Source organism: Octodon degus, unplaced genomic scaffold (genome assembly GCF_000260255.1).
Source record: "Octodon degus isolate 3935 unplaced genomic scaffold, OctDeg1.0 scaffold00238, whole genome shotgun sequence".
NCBI classification, from domain to species: Eukaryota; Metazoa; Chordata; class Mammalia; order Rodentia; family Octodontidae; genus Octodon; species Octodon degus.
This window is the reverse complement of record NW_004524814.1, coordinates 331,872-349,160: the sequence shown is the minus strand read 5'-3', so window position 1 is coordinate 349,160 and position 17,289 is coordinate 331,872. Positions and strand designations below refer to the sequence as shown.

The 17,289-nt window shown below is 42.3% G+C and overlaps 1 protein-coding gene across 1 annotated transcript; it reads right to left on the bottom strand.

Annotated features, from left to right (window-relative positions):
• Positions 1-879: 879 nt before the first annotated feature.
• LOC101569835 (Golgi apparatus membrane protein TVP23 homolog B-like) lies at positions 880-1,844 on the bottom strand. The gene is made up of 2 exons (XM_023706052.1): positions 1,510-1,844; positions 880-1,395 (listed from the first exon to the last, which is right to left on the bottom strand). The coding sequence occupies exons 1-2, from the start codon at positions 1,842-1,844 to the stop codon at positions 1,227-1,229; spliced, it is 504 nt and encodes a 167-aa protein (XP_023561820.1). The 3' UTR covers positions 880-1,226.
• Between the last annotated feature and the right edge of the window lie 15,445 nt (positions 1,845-17,289).

Genomic DNA, 17,289 nt, shown 5'->3' with positions numbered 1-17,289 from the left:
GTCATCATCATCATGCACACAAGGAACAGTGATTTATTTATTTATTTATTTGTGATTTTTTTTCTATATTTCTTAATTCTACTTGTGGCCAGGGGGCCTTTCCCCCGGTCTTTGTTTTTTTTTTTTTGTAAACAATAGAGCTTTATACAAATATAAAGTTATGCACTTTTCAAGTCCCTACTCCAACAGACACTTATTCAATTTAACAAACATCTTTAAAATATTATGACAATGTACAAATACATTCACAACATAATCTTCCAATTAAGATTCCAACGAACTTTACAGTATCTACAACAGAATTTATAGATGCCTACAACAGTTTGTAGATTGGTTTAGTTTAGTTACATATATTGCCTTAAGAAATACCATTAATACAAACATGTAATTTACAATACCCCCATTGCAGCAGAAAAAACTAGATTCATAAAGTAAAATGTCTTGTAGGCATTTATTATGCCAAATATTCAAAAGATTATTCTCATTATCATAAGAATAATATTCTTTTAGTAGTAAAAGATTTATTAGTGTAAGAACCACAAAAGGGAGTTTCAGGAATCTTCCAAAGCAAAATTTCACTATCCTTTCCCTAAAATAAACCAGTAGCAATCCCTGGGTACACCTTAAGCATAAACTATGATGATTCTGTTTAGATATTATTGTCCTCAAAAATAAAAACATAATTTGAAAAATGAGTCAACACTACTAGCCTGGATTTTTTACCTGCTTGCATGTATTTCTAAAATAAATTTCACCATATAGTACATATTAACTTTCTTAACCCATATACAATCCAAAATACTCATTTTTACATAGAATCAAAACTTACTTTGAAAATAATCTACAGAAATAATATGTAAACACACAAAATTTGAAACAGACTAAGAACACCCTCCTATGCTCTATGGATCAAAATGTAATGATCTGTTACATATGTATATAAACACATTATTTTGGGATATACTGCCATTACATGGCTGTGCATACACATGTATACTATAAAACAAATATCAAAATGTTTCTGATACTATACTTTCTAGCCCCAGAAAATAGAAAAAAACTAAAAACAATATGAAACCTGTTTCATATTTTTTAAATAAAGTTTTTAAGTAGAAAACAAACCCAACATGCCTCTTTGCAAAACAGATGGATCTCTAAACAGTTCAGAATCAAGAATCTCTTCAATTATTCCCCAAGGTAATAGAACACGTAAGTTTTCTCTCTACTCAGGAAGTCTGGTCATCTCCAGTATTTTGTCTTAAAAACTGCTTTCCAAGATACGAGGTTGCCATGCTGGTTAAACTCTTCCTGCTGCCCACCTTACATCTGATGTAACCATAGAGGTTGGCACCTTGCAGCACCACACCCGTGATAACCACTGCCAACCACTTTACTCTGAAGGAGAAGAGAGCACTGAAGGCAAATATCACCCACAGGACTGGACAGGCAATAAGTCCTAACCAAAATATTCTTGATTCAGCCTCTGAAACACTTTTACTCTCTTGAGACGTTGCCTTCCTGGACTCAAACACCCAGTGGCTCTTTCCATCCTCATCAATATGATTCCACCAACGCAGACCAACCATTAGTCTACCTGTGACATTCTTCACTGCCCAAAAGTCACATGATAACAACAAGATAATGGTGACCACACAGGCAATAAAGCTGCTGCTGAGCAATTCACATAGAAGATAGACTATAATCGCACTCACTCGAAAGAACAAATGGAAAAATGATGCCACTGGATGTCTGATTTTGGATCTTTTAGGTCTACGAGCTGTCTCTTTTTCTGCATCAAACAGTGAAACATCTTCAGCGTCATCATTACTGTCCTGCTGCAACATGGCGATCCCGCGCCAGCCCCGCTTCCGGGGGCCACGTCAGCGCCCCGGTCTTTGTTTTTTAGCTTCTGAAGTTTCTTCTGCTCCTCCTTTTGCTTCTGTTTGACAAGGAGGTTTGTTAGTACAAACTGTGCTTCAGTGATTAGTATTACCTTTTTGGTATATGCACAAAACTGTTGCACTATTTGTGTTCTGAGGAACTGGTTGTATTTACAAATCCTCTTAACAGGACACAGTAGTTGACTAACCTGCTTTATTCAAGTTTTAACTCCCTTTCTTTCCTGAGAACCTCTCTCCCACATTTTCTTCTTAGGTAGCATAAGCTGACATATGCATCATTTTTTTTACATCTGCCTCTTACTGGATGATTTTATACTCTCTTAGGTAGAATGCCTGATTTTGGAGACAATTTCATAACACTAGGTGTTTTAGATCTTGGGTTTTGAAACCAGATCATGTTTCACATTCTGAGTCTCACACTTTTATTGACCATAAATTTTTTTACCTGGAAACTGGAGAAAGAATTATTGTGTCCTCTATAGAGTTTTAGTAAAAATGAAATAAAATAATGTATACAGAGTGTTTAACATATTTGGTACTTGATTTATGAATTTAGTTCCTTTATGTTCCTATAAAAAAAAATACCAGGGACTAAGTATGAAGAATTTATTTGGCTCATAGTTCTTGTGTTTGGAAATAGTGCTCTTGGAGCAACCATGGTACAGATGTCTTGGAGGGGCCCCGGGGTTCATGACAACATGGCGGGAAAGAGAAAAGGAAAAGCCACAAAAGGGCGAGAGTATTAGAGAGCAAACTGAACTCACTTTGCAAGACCCTGTGATCTTGGGAACTAATCCAGTTCCACAAGACTTGCCCTGGCCCCAAGCCTTAATCCATTGATGAGCGCAGAGCTGCTATGACCCAGTTGCCTCCCACCAGGCCCTGTCTCATTTTATTTCATTTGTGTCCTGGGGATCAAACCCAGGGCTTGTGCAGCTAAGTGAGTTCTCTCCTGCTAAACTACATCCCAGACCGCAGACCTTCTAACATCCTTGCTTCCAGCACATGGAAGAAACTTCAGGGGACAAACCGCCTACAGACCATGCATAACACTATATAAAAGAAGAACACAACCCTTGGAAAAAATAAGGCATGACTGTTGTTGGGAGTCATGGAAGCTGGAAAATTGGTCAAATGTATGTAGGTGGGACTAGACCTCAGTGCCTAAAGCAGATAATCTACCTCAGTCCTGAGATAAGCATCTTGACTGGTTAATGTCAGCTATTAATCACTGAGCAACCGTGTGTCATGTGTTACTAACTTTGCAAAGGTATAAATGTCTATATTGTTGCTCGGGGGTCATCTCATCAACCAGGCAGATGAGTCACCACTTAACCCAGCTCTTGTCTTCTGGTCTATCTTTTCCTCATTTCTGCCACCATTTCTTCCTGGGGAAGAACGGATCACACTGAGAGACCAACAGACCCTTACATTCTGTAAGTTCCATAAAGGTGAGGACATAGATCAGCTGGGCCCTCTACGCTGCCCCCCCAAAGCCTGATCCATGGTCATGTTTAAAGACAGTGCTTTTGAAGACCACAGGTATGCTTGCTTTTAGTAAGAATCTAAAATCCATTCTGGATCACGCATTGAAATGAAACTTGAAAGCTGTATTTTTGCTATATCATCATCATCATCATCATCATCATCATCATCATCATCACTTTGCTAAAGAAGTGAACAAAGTGATGGCTAATGACAGATAGGACACAGCTGTAGTAGAAGTGAGCTCCTCTACTTCATATGCTAGCAAGTACACAAGACAGCATAACAGGACAGTTTTTGAGTAAATGAACAGAATATATTCTTTAGGAGCTGAGGAGATATCTCAGTGTCACAGGTGCCTGCCCTGCAAACTCAAGGTCCTGAGTTCAATTCCTGGTTGAAAAAAAAAAAAAAAGATTTAAAATGAAGTTTTAAGGGCTGGCCAAATGGCTCAGTGGATTAAAGCACCTGAAAGCAGATGTAGGGGCTGGGGTTTCAATCCCTGGGCTTGTGATGCGGGCTCTGCCCGCAGAGTCAGCTGAGACAGCGATTGAGACTGGGTGTGGTGGCGCTCGTCTGTAATTCCAGCACTTGGGAAGCTTTATACAGGAGAGTCACTGTGAGTCCAATCTAGTAGTGAGACCCTGAACACTCTGTAGACCTTTTCCTAAATACAGGGAAAAAAAGGAATATATTCTTTAATTGGAGTGTTGCTAAACCCTGTTGCATAGCGCAAGGTGTGTTTAAATGGTTTGCCTTTGCAAGATGCATTCTGTAGCATTCTTTTACCCTGAAAAGCCTGTGACCATCTAGGATTTAGTCATGGGATCCTGGATCAAAAGGCTGCTTTAGAATTTTGTTCTAAACACATAGCAGCAGGAGAATGTGAAGCTCTAATTACGAACTTCTTAATTAATGAAAATCCAAACAAAATCATAAATACACTGTAAATTCACACCTATGAAAATGCTTATTCTCATTTTATATTTTCAAACCAAATCATATTTTCAATGCTACATGCACAAGTGTTTTACCCAGGAAAGTTTTCTTCCCTGGTCATAACCCAGCCCCAGTCGGATGCCTTGCAAATCCATCCTATTGATCAAAGGGAAGTTCTCTGTGTGATTCCTTGCACAAATAGCTCTCAGGACTAGAAAAGTAGTGCAGTCTGCATGTCCTGCTGCTGAACAGTTCTGAGCTCTCTTTTCATCTGTGAAGGACTGAATATTTCATCAAATAATGCTTTCTTTCCAAGGGAACCTAGCATATTTTATTCAGAGTTACCCAAATTTACATTTTTCAGAACTTGAGGCTTTGAATCATTCAACTGTAATGCCAGATGCCTATTTGAGGGCTCCAGCATGATTTGATCTTAATTTGAAAATAAAGACAATTTCGTGCAATTTATTTTAGACTAAGAACTGTGGAGTTGAAAACAATTTCCTTAGGAACTACTGGACCCAGTGGTGTTCTAACTTATAGGACCACGTATCAATAAGCAAATTCTCCATTCAACTTTTTTCCCCTAAATACTGAGATTGAATTCAGGGCCTTCATATAGTATCTTTATTTTATTTTACTGTTCTGAGACAGGGTCTTAAGAGTGACTGAACAGGTTCCCAAGCTGAGTTTGAACTTGTTATCCTCCTGATTCAGCCTCCCCAATGTACCTGGGCCTTCACACCTTTCCTTTGGACTCAATATTGAGATCCCAGAGTGCTACTGTTGACCTGGATGAGGTACAAGTCTTATGGTTGAAGAACAATCTCCGGATCTGCAGAGCACTCTTTGGTATAAGGAAGCTGCAGCAATCTTTCATTAGACTTCAGCCCAGGGAGCCTACAGTGTTGGTCTCCAGTGTCTTGAGTCTTCACAGGATGAAGCAGGAGCAGGGGCTGCCTGAGGGGCCGGGAGATGGCCCAGAGCCCCAGGAGAGTGGCCAGAGACCCAGGTGGCTCCTGTCCAGGGTCCCAGCTTCCATCTACCTTCCAGGAACATGGCTGAACAAGGGCTGCTCACGCTTCTTGGGAGAGTCCGGAAGGGCATGAGCTCTTTAAAAACAAAGGCAAAGACAAATACATTGTGTCTTATTTTCATTCAGTTTAAGATTATGGTTCTTCGGGCCAGGGAGATAGCTCAGTGGAATAAGCGCTTCCCTGACAAGCGCAAGGGCCTGAGTTCAATCCCCGGTTCTGCAAAAAAAAAAAAAAAAAAAAAAAAAAAAAAAAAAAAAAAAAATTTTTTTTTTTTTTTTTTTTTTTTTTTTTTTTTGCAGAACTGGGGATTGAACTCAGGCCCTTGTGCTTGCCAGGGATGTGCTTATTCCACTGAGCCATCTCCCCAGCCTCTAGATTATGGTTCTTATAATCCAGTTCATTTCAGCCAGTTTGGAAAGTGAACGTAAGATCAGGAATCACATGGCACTCAAACCCATAGATTATGATTTAGCTGAGTCCCACAGAAGAAAGAAGCTTCAGCGCCAGATTCCAACTCTAGCTTTGCCCTGGTTTCCCAGTATTGTTGAGCAAGCGAACTTAACCTCTGTGGGGCCTGGGCTCTTCCTGAGGTGCTGTTTCTTTATTTTCAAACAGGAGTAACAAAACTTGTTTTAACTTGGTTTGTTTTCATAATCTGATGGTGTTACACATATAAAAATTCTCTTTAAATATTTAACAGAGCTAAAAAGGTCTTTTTTAAGAATAAAGCCTAGCCACTTATACATAGAAAGTGTCTTAAAATCTTACATAAAATGAAGTAAAAATTAGAAATATAGAAGAAAAGATGAGGCACCATGTGATTGTTCTACTAGACATTATAGGAAAGGCGGGAAGCTAGTGTGTTATTCAGATTCTTGGGCAAAAGAAGCACAAAATCCATACATGAATACTGATCTGAGAGACAAGCCATAGAAAGCGGTTGCATTTTCGACAAGTTAGCAAAGGCCCCGTCTCAGTAGTGAAATTTCTTGCCTTACCTGAGCTGAGGTCACCTGAGTCATCGCCAGGAGATCAGCAAGGGCCAGCTCTGCCACTTCCCGTCAACAGTCAACAGTGGCCTCTTCGGCATCAGGAGCTCGTTGGCTTCAGCTTTCATTGGGGGATGACAATCACACAGTGAGCTTTGCTGGCTTATGTTAAAGCTTGACCTGGTTGTGCTTAGCACCCTACTGATGGCACAGAGGGGTGGTGCAGATTTTACTGGAAAGTTTCTTTTTCTTTTTTTAAAAATGTGTTTTAGTACAGAGTCTACAGTGTCTACAGGATCTCACTACACATATTGGACTTGTAGTGTTCCTCCTGTTTTCAGCCTCCCAAACGCTGGGATTAGAGGTGCATACCACCACACGCAGTCTCAAGCTTTTGCACTTTCAATGTGCCCCCCCGGGGGGGGGGGCAACATGGCATGCCAGGGACTGAACGCAGGGCCCTGTATCTGCCTAAGCAGGTGCTTTAATTGGCTGAGCTATCTGGCCGGCCCTTCCAGAAAGTTTCTTGATAAGGTGCTCAAAATACCTGTAAGAAACATTTACCCCCGTAACCCTTAAATATGTTTTTTCTACTACCAACACCCTTTTGAAGATTTCTCTGTCAGCACTTCTGTGCTTTGGTCTGTGAATGTGAAAAGCTGACACACAGAGGGAGGTGGTTCAGCCTCTAAATCTGTAGCTTTCAAAACTGTTTTTACCTATACCTTTTACATATTGACTCACTGTACATGTGCCTAAATGGAAAGCAGAATCAAATATTTCCTTCACCAATTTAAGTCCTAAAGTTGCTCCTCTGTTAACATTTGAACCCCCAAGTCCCTTCTAGTACCATCAGTATAGGAGTTTCAAATTAAAAAAGCATCCCTGAAGCTGGACATGGTACACACCTATAACCCAAGCATTCTGGGAGGCTGAAGCAGGAGGGTCAAAAGTTCCAGCTTAGCCTGTGCAATTTAGAGGGACTTAAAGAGATCCTGTCTCAAATGTAAAATAAAATTTTCAAGAAGAGCTGGGGATAAAGCTCGGTATGAAAGGCCTGGATTCAATTCCCAGACACACATACACACACACACACACACACACCACTCCACATACACACATACATTTCTCTTTGCATTGTCAGAGAAAGTATGTAGCACAGTTGGGTCAAAGCTGGAACCAGTGAAGTCTGCACTGGGATGGACTGGGGAGCGCAGTTTGTGAGTATGGACAAGACAAAATATATGGATTCATTTTAAGGAAACACAAAACTTTTTTTTGTGTGTGGGGGCATGGTGGTGCACACCTGTAATACTAGCACTCACGAGGCCGAGGCAGGAAGGTCACTGTGAGTTCAAGGCCAGCCGAGGCTACATAGTGAGATGAGACCCTGTCTCAAAAAATGAAGCAAACAAAAACAAAAATTATCAGTTGTTTTGAAAACATACAAAATCTTCTTTAACTGCTATTTAAAATATAGCACTAAATGTTGCTGTGAGTTCAAGGCTAGCCTGGATTACACTGAGACCCTGTCTCACCCCCTCACATACACTAACTTTTTTTTTTTTTTTTTTTTTTTTTTTGCTGGAGCAAGAACGTAAGGAGTCAAAGACCAAACAGGAGAAGATGGAGGGAGGTGGATTTGGTTCTTAGAAGCATGCCATAAACGTGTGACATAGGTGGTTCCTGTGTTGTCCTGGCCAGCAAAGCCTGGCAAGTTCTGTAGCCTGTTCATGCTGATGGTTCCACACAGAACAAGCCAGCCACCAGTTGGGAGATCCACTGCTGAGGCAGGGGCCCAGGCAGGGTGTCTAGCAGCAGCAGTGGGGTGGGGCTGGCCCAAGCACTCCCTGCCTGAGAGCAGGCCTGAGGCAATGTGCCTAGGAGCTCCATTCTCGCTGCAAAGGGGCCTCCTTGAGCTTCCCGACCACTTCAGGAGGACGGTCAGCAGTGGAGCTCAGACAAAGGCTGCCTGCCAGGTGAGGCAAGGCTCAGCAGGCTGCACAGAAGAGAGCCCGACACCAGGGCTCAGGCTACTGTCCTGGCTCTGCCCCTGGAAAGCTCCCCGGTCAGAAGGAGCAGGGACTGGGGCAAAGGATCATTGCGAGAAGGCAGCAGCTCTGAGCACATCAAGGCTCCTGGTTAGTCACAGGGAATGTGAAGGACTGGCACCCTGCCAGGCTAGTGGGGAGGGACCCCCACTTCAAGAAGTGGGGTTTGAGCAGTGAGAAAACCCTTTCCTAAACCTTTAAACTGGCTGGGGAGACTCAGCTTGCTTCATGGCTGGGCCAACTTCTGTTGTGCATTACAATCAGACTGAGTCCTTGCTCTGCCCAGTATTTTCTGTCCTGAGCTAGACTGGTTTGCATAGGTGGGGGTAGCACTCTGTTCTTCAGGGTGCCACCAGAGATTCATAGCCGGCAGCAGGAGGGTCCCAGCCCACCCCTGTTCCTCTGTCTGGCTTGTTCTGGTAGATGTTCCCCAAGGCCTGCAGGACCTCATGTGGCCTCCAGCATGCCCAGCCCCTGTGTAGCCCTCCTTAGGCTCCCAAGCCCATGACATTCCCCAGCTGGGTACTGACTGGGTTGTATTCTTTCTCCACGAGAAAGGGTCTTTCAGGGATCAGTAAGTTGCTGCTTCGAATCCTGTGATGTGGGAGGAAATTTATGAGCTCAAGTTTAACCTTTCCTATGGGTGCTCCCAAAATAGAAGTCTCTATCTCTGGGTCATAGGAGAGGGCAGAGTACTTCATTCTCCAAGGAAGAGAAAGCTTGGCCAAGCCAAAATTTGGGAACAAGCACTTACCACCCAGCAGTGATGTCAGGGACTTTAGAATCCACCTCATCAAACCCCTAATGTCAAGCAGAACGCTACCTTGGAGGAAGGGAGAATTTATGTTCTTTTTAAAATTATCCCAAGGACTTTAATAACTTAGCAATATTGTAGTGACAACTTTTCCATTTTAGAGAAGTAATACATACACAAAAATAAGAGTCAGAAAATAAATAGAAAGCTCTCCACACCTTTGCCTGACCCTTCTTGCCAGCCCTTTCTATGCTCAGCTTTCTCACATCTCACCTCTCCACAGGTGCTGCCCTGCCTCAGGCATTTCATGTCACTCTAGTGACTGCCACTGTCTAATCTGATTTTCTTCCTCGAGCTTATTACTCACCAGAATTATTTTCTTCACTATTTAGCTGCATCTCTTCCACAAACATGCTTATCCCATGAAAATAGGAACCTGTCCCGTTTACCAGAGTGCAGAACTGTGCCTAGCATATAGTAGGCACTTGGTAAGTACTTGCCAAATGGGTGAATGGATAAATTCATGAAAGCATTGTCAGTACATCTTGTACAATCCATGTGTGAGCAAACATGCTCAATGTTGCTGGCCTGAAATCCTCCAAATATGATTTTGTGGGAAGACTTTCTTTGGTTACCCTACTGTCTTCTAAAGTACCACAGACAACAAGCTTTCAATATAAAACTTCTGGTGGAAATCAAGGATGCAACGCCTTGCATTAGGTGGTCTGTGCTGGTTTAACATGCAAAAGTGTGATTGGCATTTAGTCGTACAACTGTTAAAAGTATTAGAGCAGGTTTGTGCCTGGGCAGCCTGGCATATGGCCTGATTCCATAAGTAAGCAATTCCAGTGGCTATGTTCCCTGGGCATCATGGGGACAAGCACTTAGGCAGTGTGGCTGTACCACTGTGACACCAACCAACCTAGTTTCTCTCCTATCCTGATGTGGAAGGACTCAGCTCTCTTAAGGATCTACAGGCTCAAATACCTGTCTCATCCCACCATTTTTCATCGTCTGCAAACCCAGAGTCTTGCCTGAACTTTTTATCTGAGAGCTGTCATCTTCCTTTCCCAGGTGGATCTGAGAATAAATGGAAGAGGAATTAAAGCTTATCTTTGAGAAGGAAGTGGAAGGGGAAGAGGAAGAATGGTTTACTTGACTCTGCCCTATCTCCCGAGGGTCTCTTTTCTCTATGTAGATGCACACCAATAGAAGTACCCTGCTTCTTTGCTAGAAGTACCCTGTGTCTAGCTGCACTCTGCGAACCTGGCAATCTTTGTGATTTAAAGTTTCCTCCTGGGGCTATAGTTTGGAGACTAAGTATCCCCAAAAGGTCCATGTGTTAGAAGCTTGGTGCTCTGGGTGATTTTGTCCCATTTACCAGAGCTCAGAACTGTGCCTAGCACATAGTGCTCTGGGTGATTTTAGGAGGTGAAGCCTGTTGGGAAAGCTTTAAATCACCAGATGCATCCTTGGAGGGGTTGTAGTGCCCCAGCCCCTTTTACTTCTCTTTCATTTCCAGGCCAAATATTGCATGGTTTTGCTCCACCCTGTACTTCTGCTATTGCCATCCAGCCCCTGGCCAGAGACCTCAATGCAACAGGTCTACCTAGTCAGACTGGAAACTTCAAACCATGAGTTAAAATCAATGCTTTCTCTTTATAAATTAATAGTCTCAGGTATTTGTTATATATTTATCTGGATCATCTGTGAAACTTTCTTGGTTTGATTTTTCTTAACTTTGAGTAAGTAAATGGAATCCGTCTTGGTTTTTCTCCCTCAAATTGTTCTCAAGGGGCAGAGATCTAGCCGAAGGAACTGTGGGCTTTTCCCAGAGTAACAAGGAGCTGAGCCTTGGCCTCTCATGTCCCTTGGTGTGACATGAATCCTGGTTTCTTAGCAGTTAAGAGAGGGGTCACAGAAGCATTGAGAAGCCTCCTTAAGATGGCCCCCAAAAGGAAAAGTTGGACACGGCACCACACTTCATTTCCCCTCTCCTTTTTGTAAAACAGATCTAGCTGGTGGGTAGTACTATAACCTAGAGAGGGGCCAGGGAGATGGCTCAGTGGAATAAGCCCTTCCCTGGCAAGTGCAAGGGCCTGAGTTCAATCTCCAGTTCTGAAAAAAAACAAAACAAAACAAAAAAAAAACAACTTAGAAATTCTCCTGGGGATGCCTATAATTTGTCCCCCAAAGTGCAATACACCCAAAGCCTCAGTGTCATAAAAATGACATCCTCTACTTCAGTGACTAGAGATCTAATTTTTCAAATGTTTGAGGAGACCTTCCTGAGGAGAGCTAATGAAATGGCTGATGATTTGATTCCCTGCAATCTGTAACCCTCAGGGGAGGAACGGAACTGCTGACAAATGGAAGTTGATTAGACAGCTACTACTGAGTTCAGGGAGACAGCCCTCCATTAGGTGTCCCTGAACAGAGTGCCTCAGAACAGCTCGGATGAGGTGAACTCCTACCCCTGGCTAGGGACTTGTCATGACCCAATGTCACTGGTGTCAACATCCAGAAGGTCTGGGTCCTTATATTGTCTTAAGTAGTGCTGATATCTCTCTCCACTTCTTAAATGTATGCAATCTTTAAGGAAGAATTCTCTCCTTAGTAGACTCTTACAGGGCCATCATGGCCAAATCATGGAGGCTCTCCAGGGTCTAAGGAAGGGAGAATTGGGAAGTGTGAGGTGAAGTCGGTCTTCAAACCAGGTCTTGGATATTTGGACCTCTACTGACATTTTAGGAGGAGCAGGTAAAGCAACTAAAAGGTTTGTCTGACATTGTCCTCTCTATGACCCAGATAGGCTCTGATGTCCTTGTACAAGATATCTGAGATTGCTGGTGTATGGCAAAATAGATGACAAATCAAATAGGAGAGAGAGAAACCTTTCTTGGCTAGACTAAGTGGGTGTGAAGAATTTGAGCAACCAAATTTATAACTAAAATTGCCTATTTGTGGCCTGAGAGAAGAAACAACTAGCCATGGGAAACTTTGCCCTAAGAATAGTCTACATTTGTATGTGAGGGAAAGAATTCAGAAGCAGTTCAAAAGAAATATTGTTCCAAAGTCCTTGTTTCTACTATGCTTACAGAAGTGACATCTCTGAGATGGGCAGGCTAATTTAGAAACTATCTCATTCTCCATTGTAAGATATAGAGTAACAATTCCCGGATGGAAGTTATCAGGACTGAGTCATCTAGACAGAGAAAGCATCTGAAAATGTGCCAAGATTCCGCTTCCTCCTCCCATATCCATGGATCTAACATACTCCTGACCAAAGGAATAGGTGTGACTCAGCAGTTAAGTGAGCATGCCACCACTTAGCCCACTGAGGTGCAAGTCTGCAATACCTCCTTGATGATCACTACTGACACTTATTGCCCTGGTCCCAATGGTCCCTGTCATGGTTATTTTGCACTTATTGCTGGGGCAAACTACGCGACACCTAAAATGAAGGAAGGAAAGGTTTATTTAGCTCACAGTTGCTGGAGGCTTCAGTCCATACTCAGCTGGCTCCAGGGCAGACTGGCACATGGCAGAGCGCAGCAGTTCATGGTGCACACAAACAGCAAAGAGCAAAAGGGAGAAGCAGCAGTGATGGCTTCTAGCAAGCCTCTCTTCCTTCCTTCTATGCTGACTGTGATGACTGGAGCTTCTCTTAGGAAGTGGAATGCTCCATCCTTCCTCAATTCCCTTTTATATCCTTTATGTGCTGAGTCACTTGAGGGTGGGCCCTCCATGCCCCAGGGTATGGAATTGCTGAACCAATTCAATTAAGCTTTTAACTTCTCAAGTTGACACAATGTATCAACCACTACAGTCCCCTGTCACATGTTGAGAGACCCTGGCGTGGAAGTTCCTCCTGCTAAGCCATGGGGTGGTGTGAGGGGCACGTTCCCAGTAAGAGAGTTGAGAAGAGTACGGAGTGCCCCCCCCCATTACTTCCATTTGGGTTATGTAGACTGATCATGTTTGGGGATCTTTGGTGATCTTTCCTGTAATCCTGGGTTTCATCACCAAATGTAGCATCAGGTGTGGTTCTGGGAAGCTAGGGGTCTTCCCAAGGAAAGATCCTTCACCTTTCTGGGTTCATGTCCTCACCCCAGTGAGGAATGCAGAAGTGAGAGGAGGCTAACTCAAAGCCAAAGATCCTCAAGCTGAGGATGAGAAGTCAGGTTGTCCAGTGCAGAATGAGGAGATCAGAAATGAAAGTAGTGGGAAGTCAAGGTTTATCTATAAGCTGTTGAAACCACACATGAAGCTATCAAATAGCAAGTTGCATGGCAGGGACAGCCCCATGAGCATCCAAGCAGGAGTCTTTGCTTTGCCCATGCATAGAGGGCTAAGTTGATGAGTTAAAGGTTATGTGGCCCTCACTGATTGATGTGCTCCAGGTCAATCAGGGTCTTCACCTTTGTTGCTGGGAAAAGCCATTGGTAGGGTGAGATGTGGCCAGGTGAGCAATGGCTAGAGTGAATGAAGGGTCATGGGATCTAGGATCTTTCCAGTAAATATATGCAAGTGGACTCCTAAAATAACTGATCTACTTGCAGGGGTTTCACAAAGGCAATTTCCAGTAAGCAGGTGATCATTGCTATAACTCTCTGCCTTGTTGACCATCCCACATTAGCCACTTCATGTGCTATGTCCCTGCCTGTCTCTCCTCCTAAGTGTCCCCACATGTAGTTTCATTCCCTCTCCTTCACTCTGACTGATGTAAAGGAAAAGTTTCTATTGAGGTCCATCTATGGCATGAGGTAGAAGCCCTTACATAACAAGCTCCAGTTTGGAAGTAGGTTGACCTGACCTGAATTTTTTTTTTTTCTCATCTGTATCTTTTACCATGTTAGCTGAACTCTTTAAACACATTTATCTTCTTCTGTTCTCTATGAAAGTAAAGAGATTTCTGGCACTAACTACTCTAAAAGGAGAACTGGGGTTTTTATCACGTAGGAACCAATAGAACAGAGCTCTTCTGCCTCCATGTCCTATGGAGAGTTCTTCTTTCTGTTGTGGGAAGTATGGCATTCTCTCTGATCTCAGGATCTTGTCACTATGTCTGAGATGCCTGCCCTCTACCTCATTTATGTCTTTCAATTTTTTGAATCCTTTAAACTTAGCTCAAATATCACTTCCTTAGATAATGTCAAAGCCTCAACAGTTGTTTTCTAGATCACCTCTTCTTTTGGCAGAGAGATGTACTTAATTCAGACAATAAGAATCTCAAATTTCTTTCTCTTTTGTTTGTACCAGGGATTGAACTCAGGGCATTGTGCTTGCCAGGAAGCAACTTATGCTACTGAGCTATCTCCCTGGCCCTCAAAATTTATTTCTAATCAAGGAAAATCTTCACAGTATCCCAAATGTTAAATATGAGGTACAGTATAAAACAAAATTTCCCCCATTATATGCTTTAGTGTAAACAAAATACAGTAATACTCAGTGACTTAAGATAATTTGTATCAGCTCTCACACTTCTGTGAGCTCACTGGTTTCTATGGCCTTTCTGGCAGTGTCTCATGCAGTTTCAGTCAGATGTGGCAAGGCTTGAACACAGACAATGGCTGCCCTTATGTGTGTGGTGCTTAGGCAGGGAGGGCTGGAAGGCTGGGTCCTGCTGGATGATGGGCTAGTGGGACTTCTCTCTCTCTGTGTAGTCTCAGGCTTTTTCCTGTCCACATGGCATATCCCCAGGGTATCTCCAAGTGGTTTCTTTAACAGGGTCCCTAAACTCTATTCAGTGGCCTACAATTCCCAAACCACAAAAGCAGAAGGCCTTATGAAAGCATGTTGTTGGAACTGGCACATCTCTTCTGCTATGGTTTTTTTTTTTTTTTTGGATCGGGGATTGAACTCAGGCCCTTGCGCTTGCCAGGGAAGCGCGTATTCTACTGAGTCATCTCCCTGAACCCTGCCATGTATTTTTGATTAGAGAAATTATAGAGCCATGTGGGCAGGGACTCTAGTGACTGCCAGGAGGCCTGGTGCTTGAGGTCCATCACTGGTGACCAGCTCCCATGGTATTCACACATTGCCACTCAGTGCACGCTGCCAACATCCCAGAAGCTGGCTAATGAGTAATATTAATGATTATTTGTGATGATCGTGATGAGGAAGAATGTGAAGCTACCTTTTCCCTTGAGAATTGTGGTAGTTTACAGGAAACTGTCGGAAGACTGTCCAACAACTGGGAGCCAAAAGATGATGTAAGAATGAAAAAAGTTAAAAGCCACACATGATGGATGATATCAGTCATTTGGAGAACGCTTTAGTGTTAGTACATCTCCTAATGAGGTAAGTAGGCATTAAGTCTCCTAAATAAAGGATTCCAGTGACTTAACATAGAGGGAGAACACAGTGGGCTAAAAACGAGCAGAAAATGGGGCAGGGAAAGGGCAGACAACTCTTCCAAGTGATGTGACCAGGAGTTTTGAGGTACAAATGCTGGGAGGGAACCAGGGAACCTGGAATTTTTCTGCATGGTAATTTGGCCTTGCAAGTCTCATCTTCTGTTGACCTTGTCATTCAGCTTCTAAAAAATTAGCTTAATGAAATGATCACATGGATGTTGTGATCTACAAGGTAGGAATTTCATTGAATGATTTTTGAATTATAGAATATATGTTATATACAGAAGAAAGCTCAAAATGCTCTAGTTTATTTATTTTTTTAATTTTGTACAGGGTCTCACTATGCAGTTCAGACTCTAATGATCCTCCTCTGTTTCAGCCTCCCCAGTGCTAGGATTACAGGCATGAGCCACCGTGTCCTGTTTCGGTAGCCAGCTCAGCGCACCCAGGGCAGGGCTGGCATAGCATGCAGTACTGGGGATCAAACCCGGGTCCTTGCGCTTGCCATGCAGGCACTTAGACTGCTGAGCTATCTCTCTGGTCCCTTTATTTATTTCAAAGAATAGAAATAAAGGAAGTACCTGTGTAGCCAGGATAACAAGTAAAAGAGTGCTGTCCATGTGCTTTATTCTGATTTCATATCTCTGTTCCTTACCAGAAGTAATGATTATTCTAACCTTTGTACAATCATTAATTTTCCTTTGCAATTTTACTGCCTTTGAGTAACACCTTTACACAATGAAGCATTTTATTTTAATATAAATGAGTCATGCTGTTTTCTTCTCTAATTTTTTTCTTTTGCTTTATTTATGTCTCTCAGATTCCTTATTATTGATGGATATGGTCTGAGTACATTCATTTCTAGAATGATGCTTATCTATTCCACTGTAGTGAGTATTTGATCATCCTTTCTTCTGTAATTGTGAGCACTGCTGCTAAAACATACTGGCTAGCTTTTCTGCTGCATATATGAAACAATTTCTTTTGAGCATAACTAATGACGTAGAACTGCTAGGTTGGCATACGTTCACCTTTGCTAGGCAATGCTAGGCGGTCTTCCCAGGTGAGTTTACTAATTTCCAGGTTGGTGTGTGAGTTCAGTGGCTCCATATCCTTAGAGATATCTGAAATCATCAGACATTTTTCATTTTTGCCCATGGAAAGCACAGAATAGCGACTCATTGTGCTTTTTCTGCTACTAGTTTTATTGTGCTGCATTTCACACTTTGTAGGATTTGCCTATGTAGTGTACAGTTCAGTAGTTTTTAGCAAATTCTGTTATTATACTATCACATAATCAAGTTTTAGAACATTTCCATCATCCTAAAAGAAACCCCACATTCTTAGAAGCCAGGTCTGTTGCCCCCTGTGCCCTTATCCATATTCTGTCCCTGGATTTGCCATTTCTGGACACTCCATATGGAAGGGATTGCCCAGCATGTGGCCTTTTGTAGCTGGCTTCTTGCAGGATGCATATTTTTTCCAGGTTCATCAATGCTGTAATATTTGTCAATATTTCATTGTTTTTTTACTATTGAATAATTTCATTGTATAGATATATTACTTTTATCACTATATGCTCATACCTAATTTAATTTTATGACCAACAGTGAACATATGGGTTGTTTTTCCTTTGGGCCATTATGAAAAATGCTGCCATGAGCATACCTGTAAAAAATTTTTGTATGGGCATGTTTTTTATTTCTTTCAATTACACAACTAAGCTTAATAATATAGTAACTCTAACTTTTTTTTTTTTTTTTTTTTGGCGGAA

Excerpts from the sequence above, each read along its gene's own strand:
- LOC101569835 (XM_023706052.1), bottom strand. The coding sequence starts at position 1,844 with ATGTTGCAGCAGGACAGTAATGATGACGCTGAAGATGTTTCACTGTTT. Across the intron at positions 1,396-1,509 it reads TTTGAGTCCAGGAAGGCAAC|AGTAAAGTGGTTGGCAGTGG; the intron begins GTCTCAAGAGAG and ends CTTCTCCTTCAG.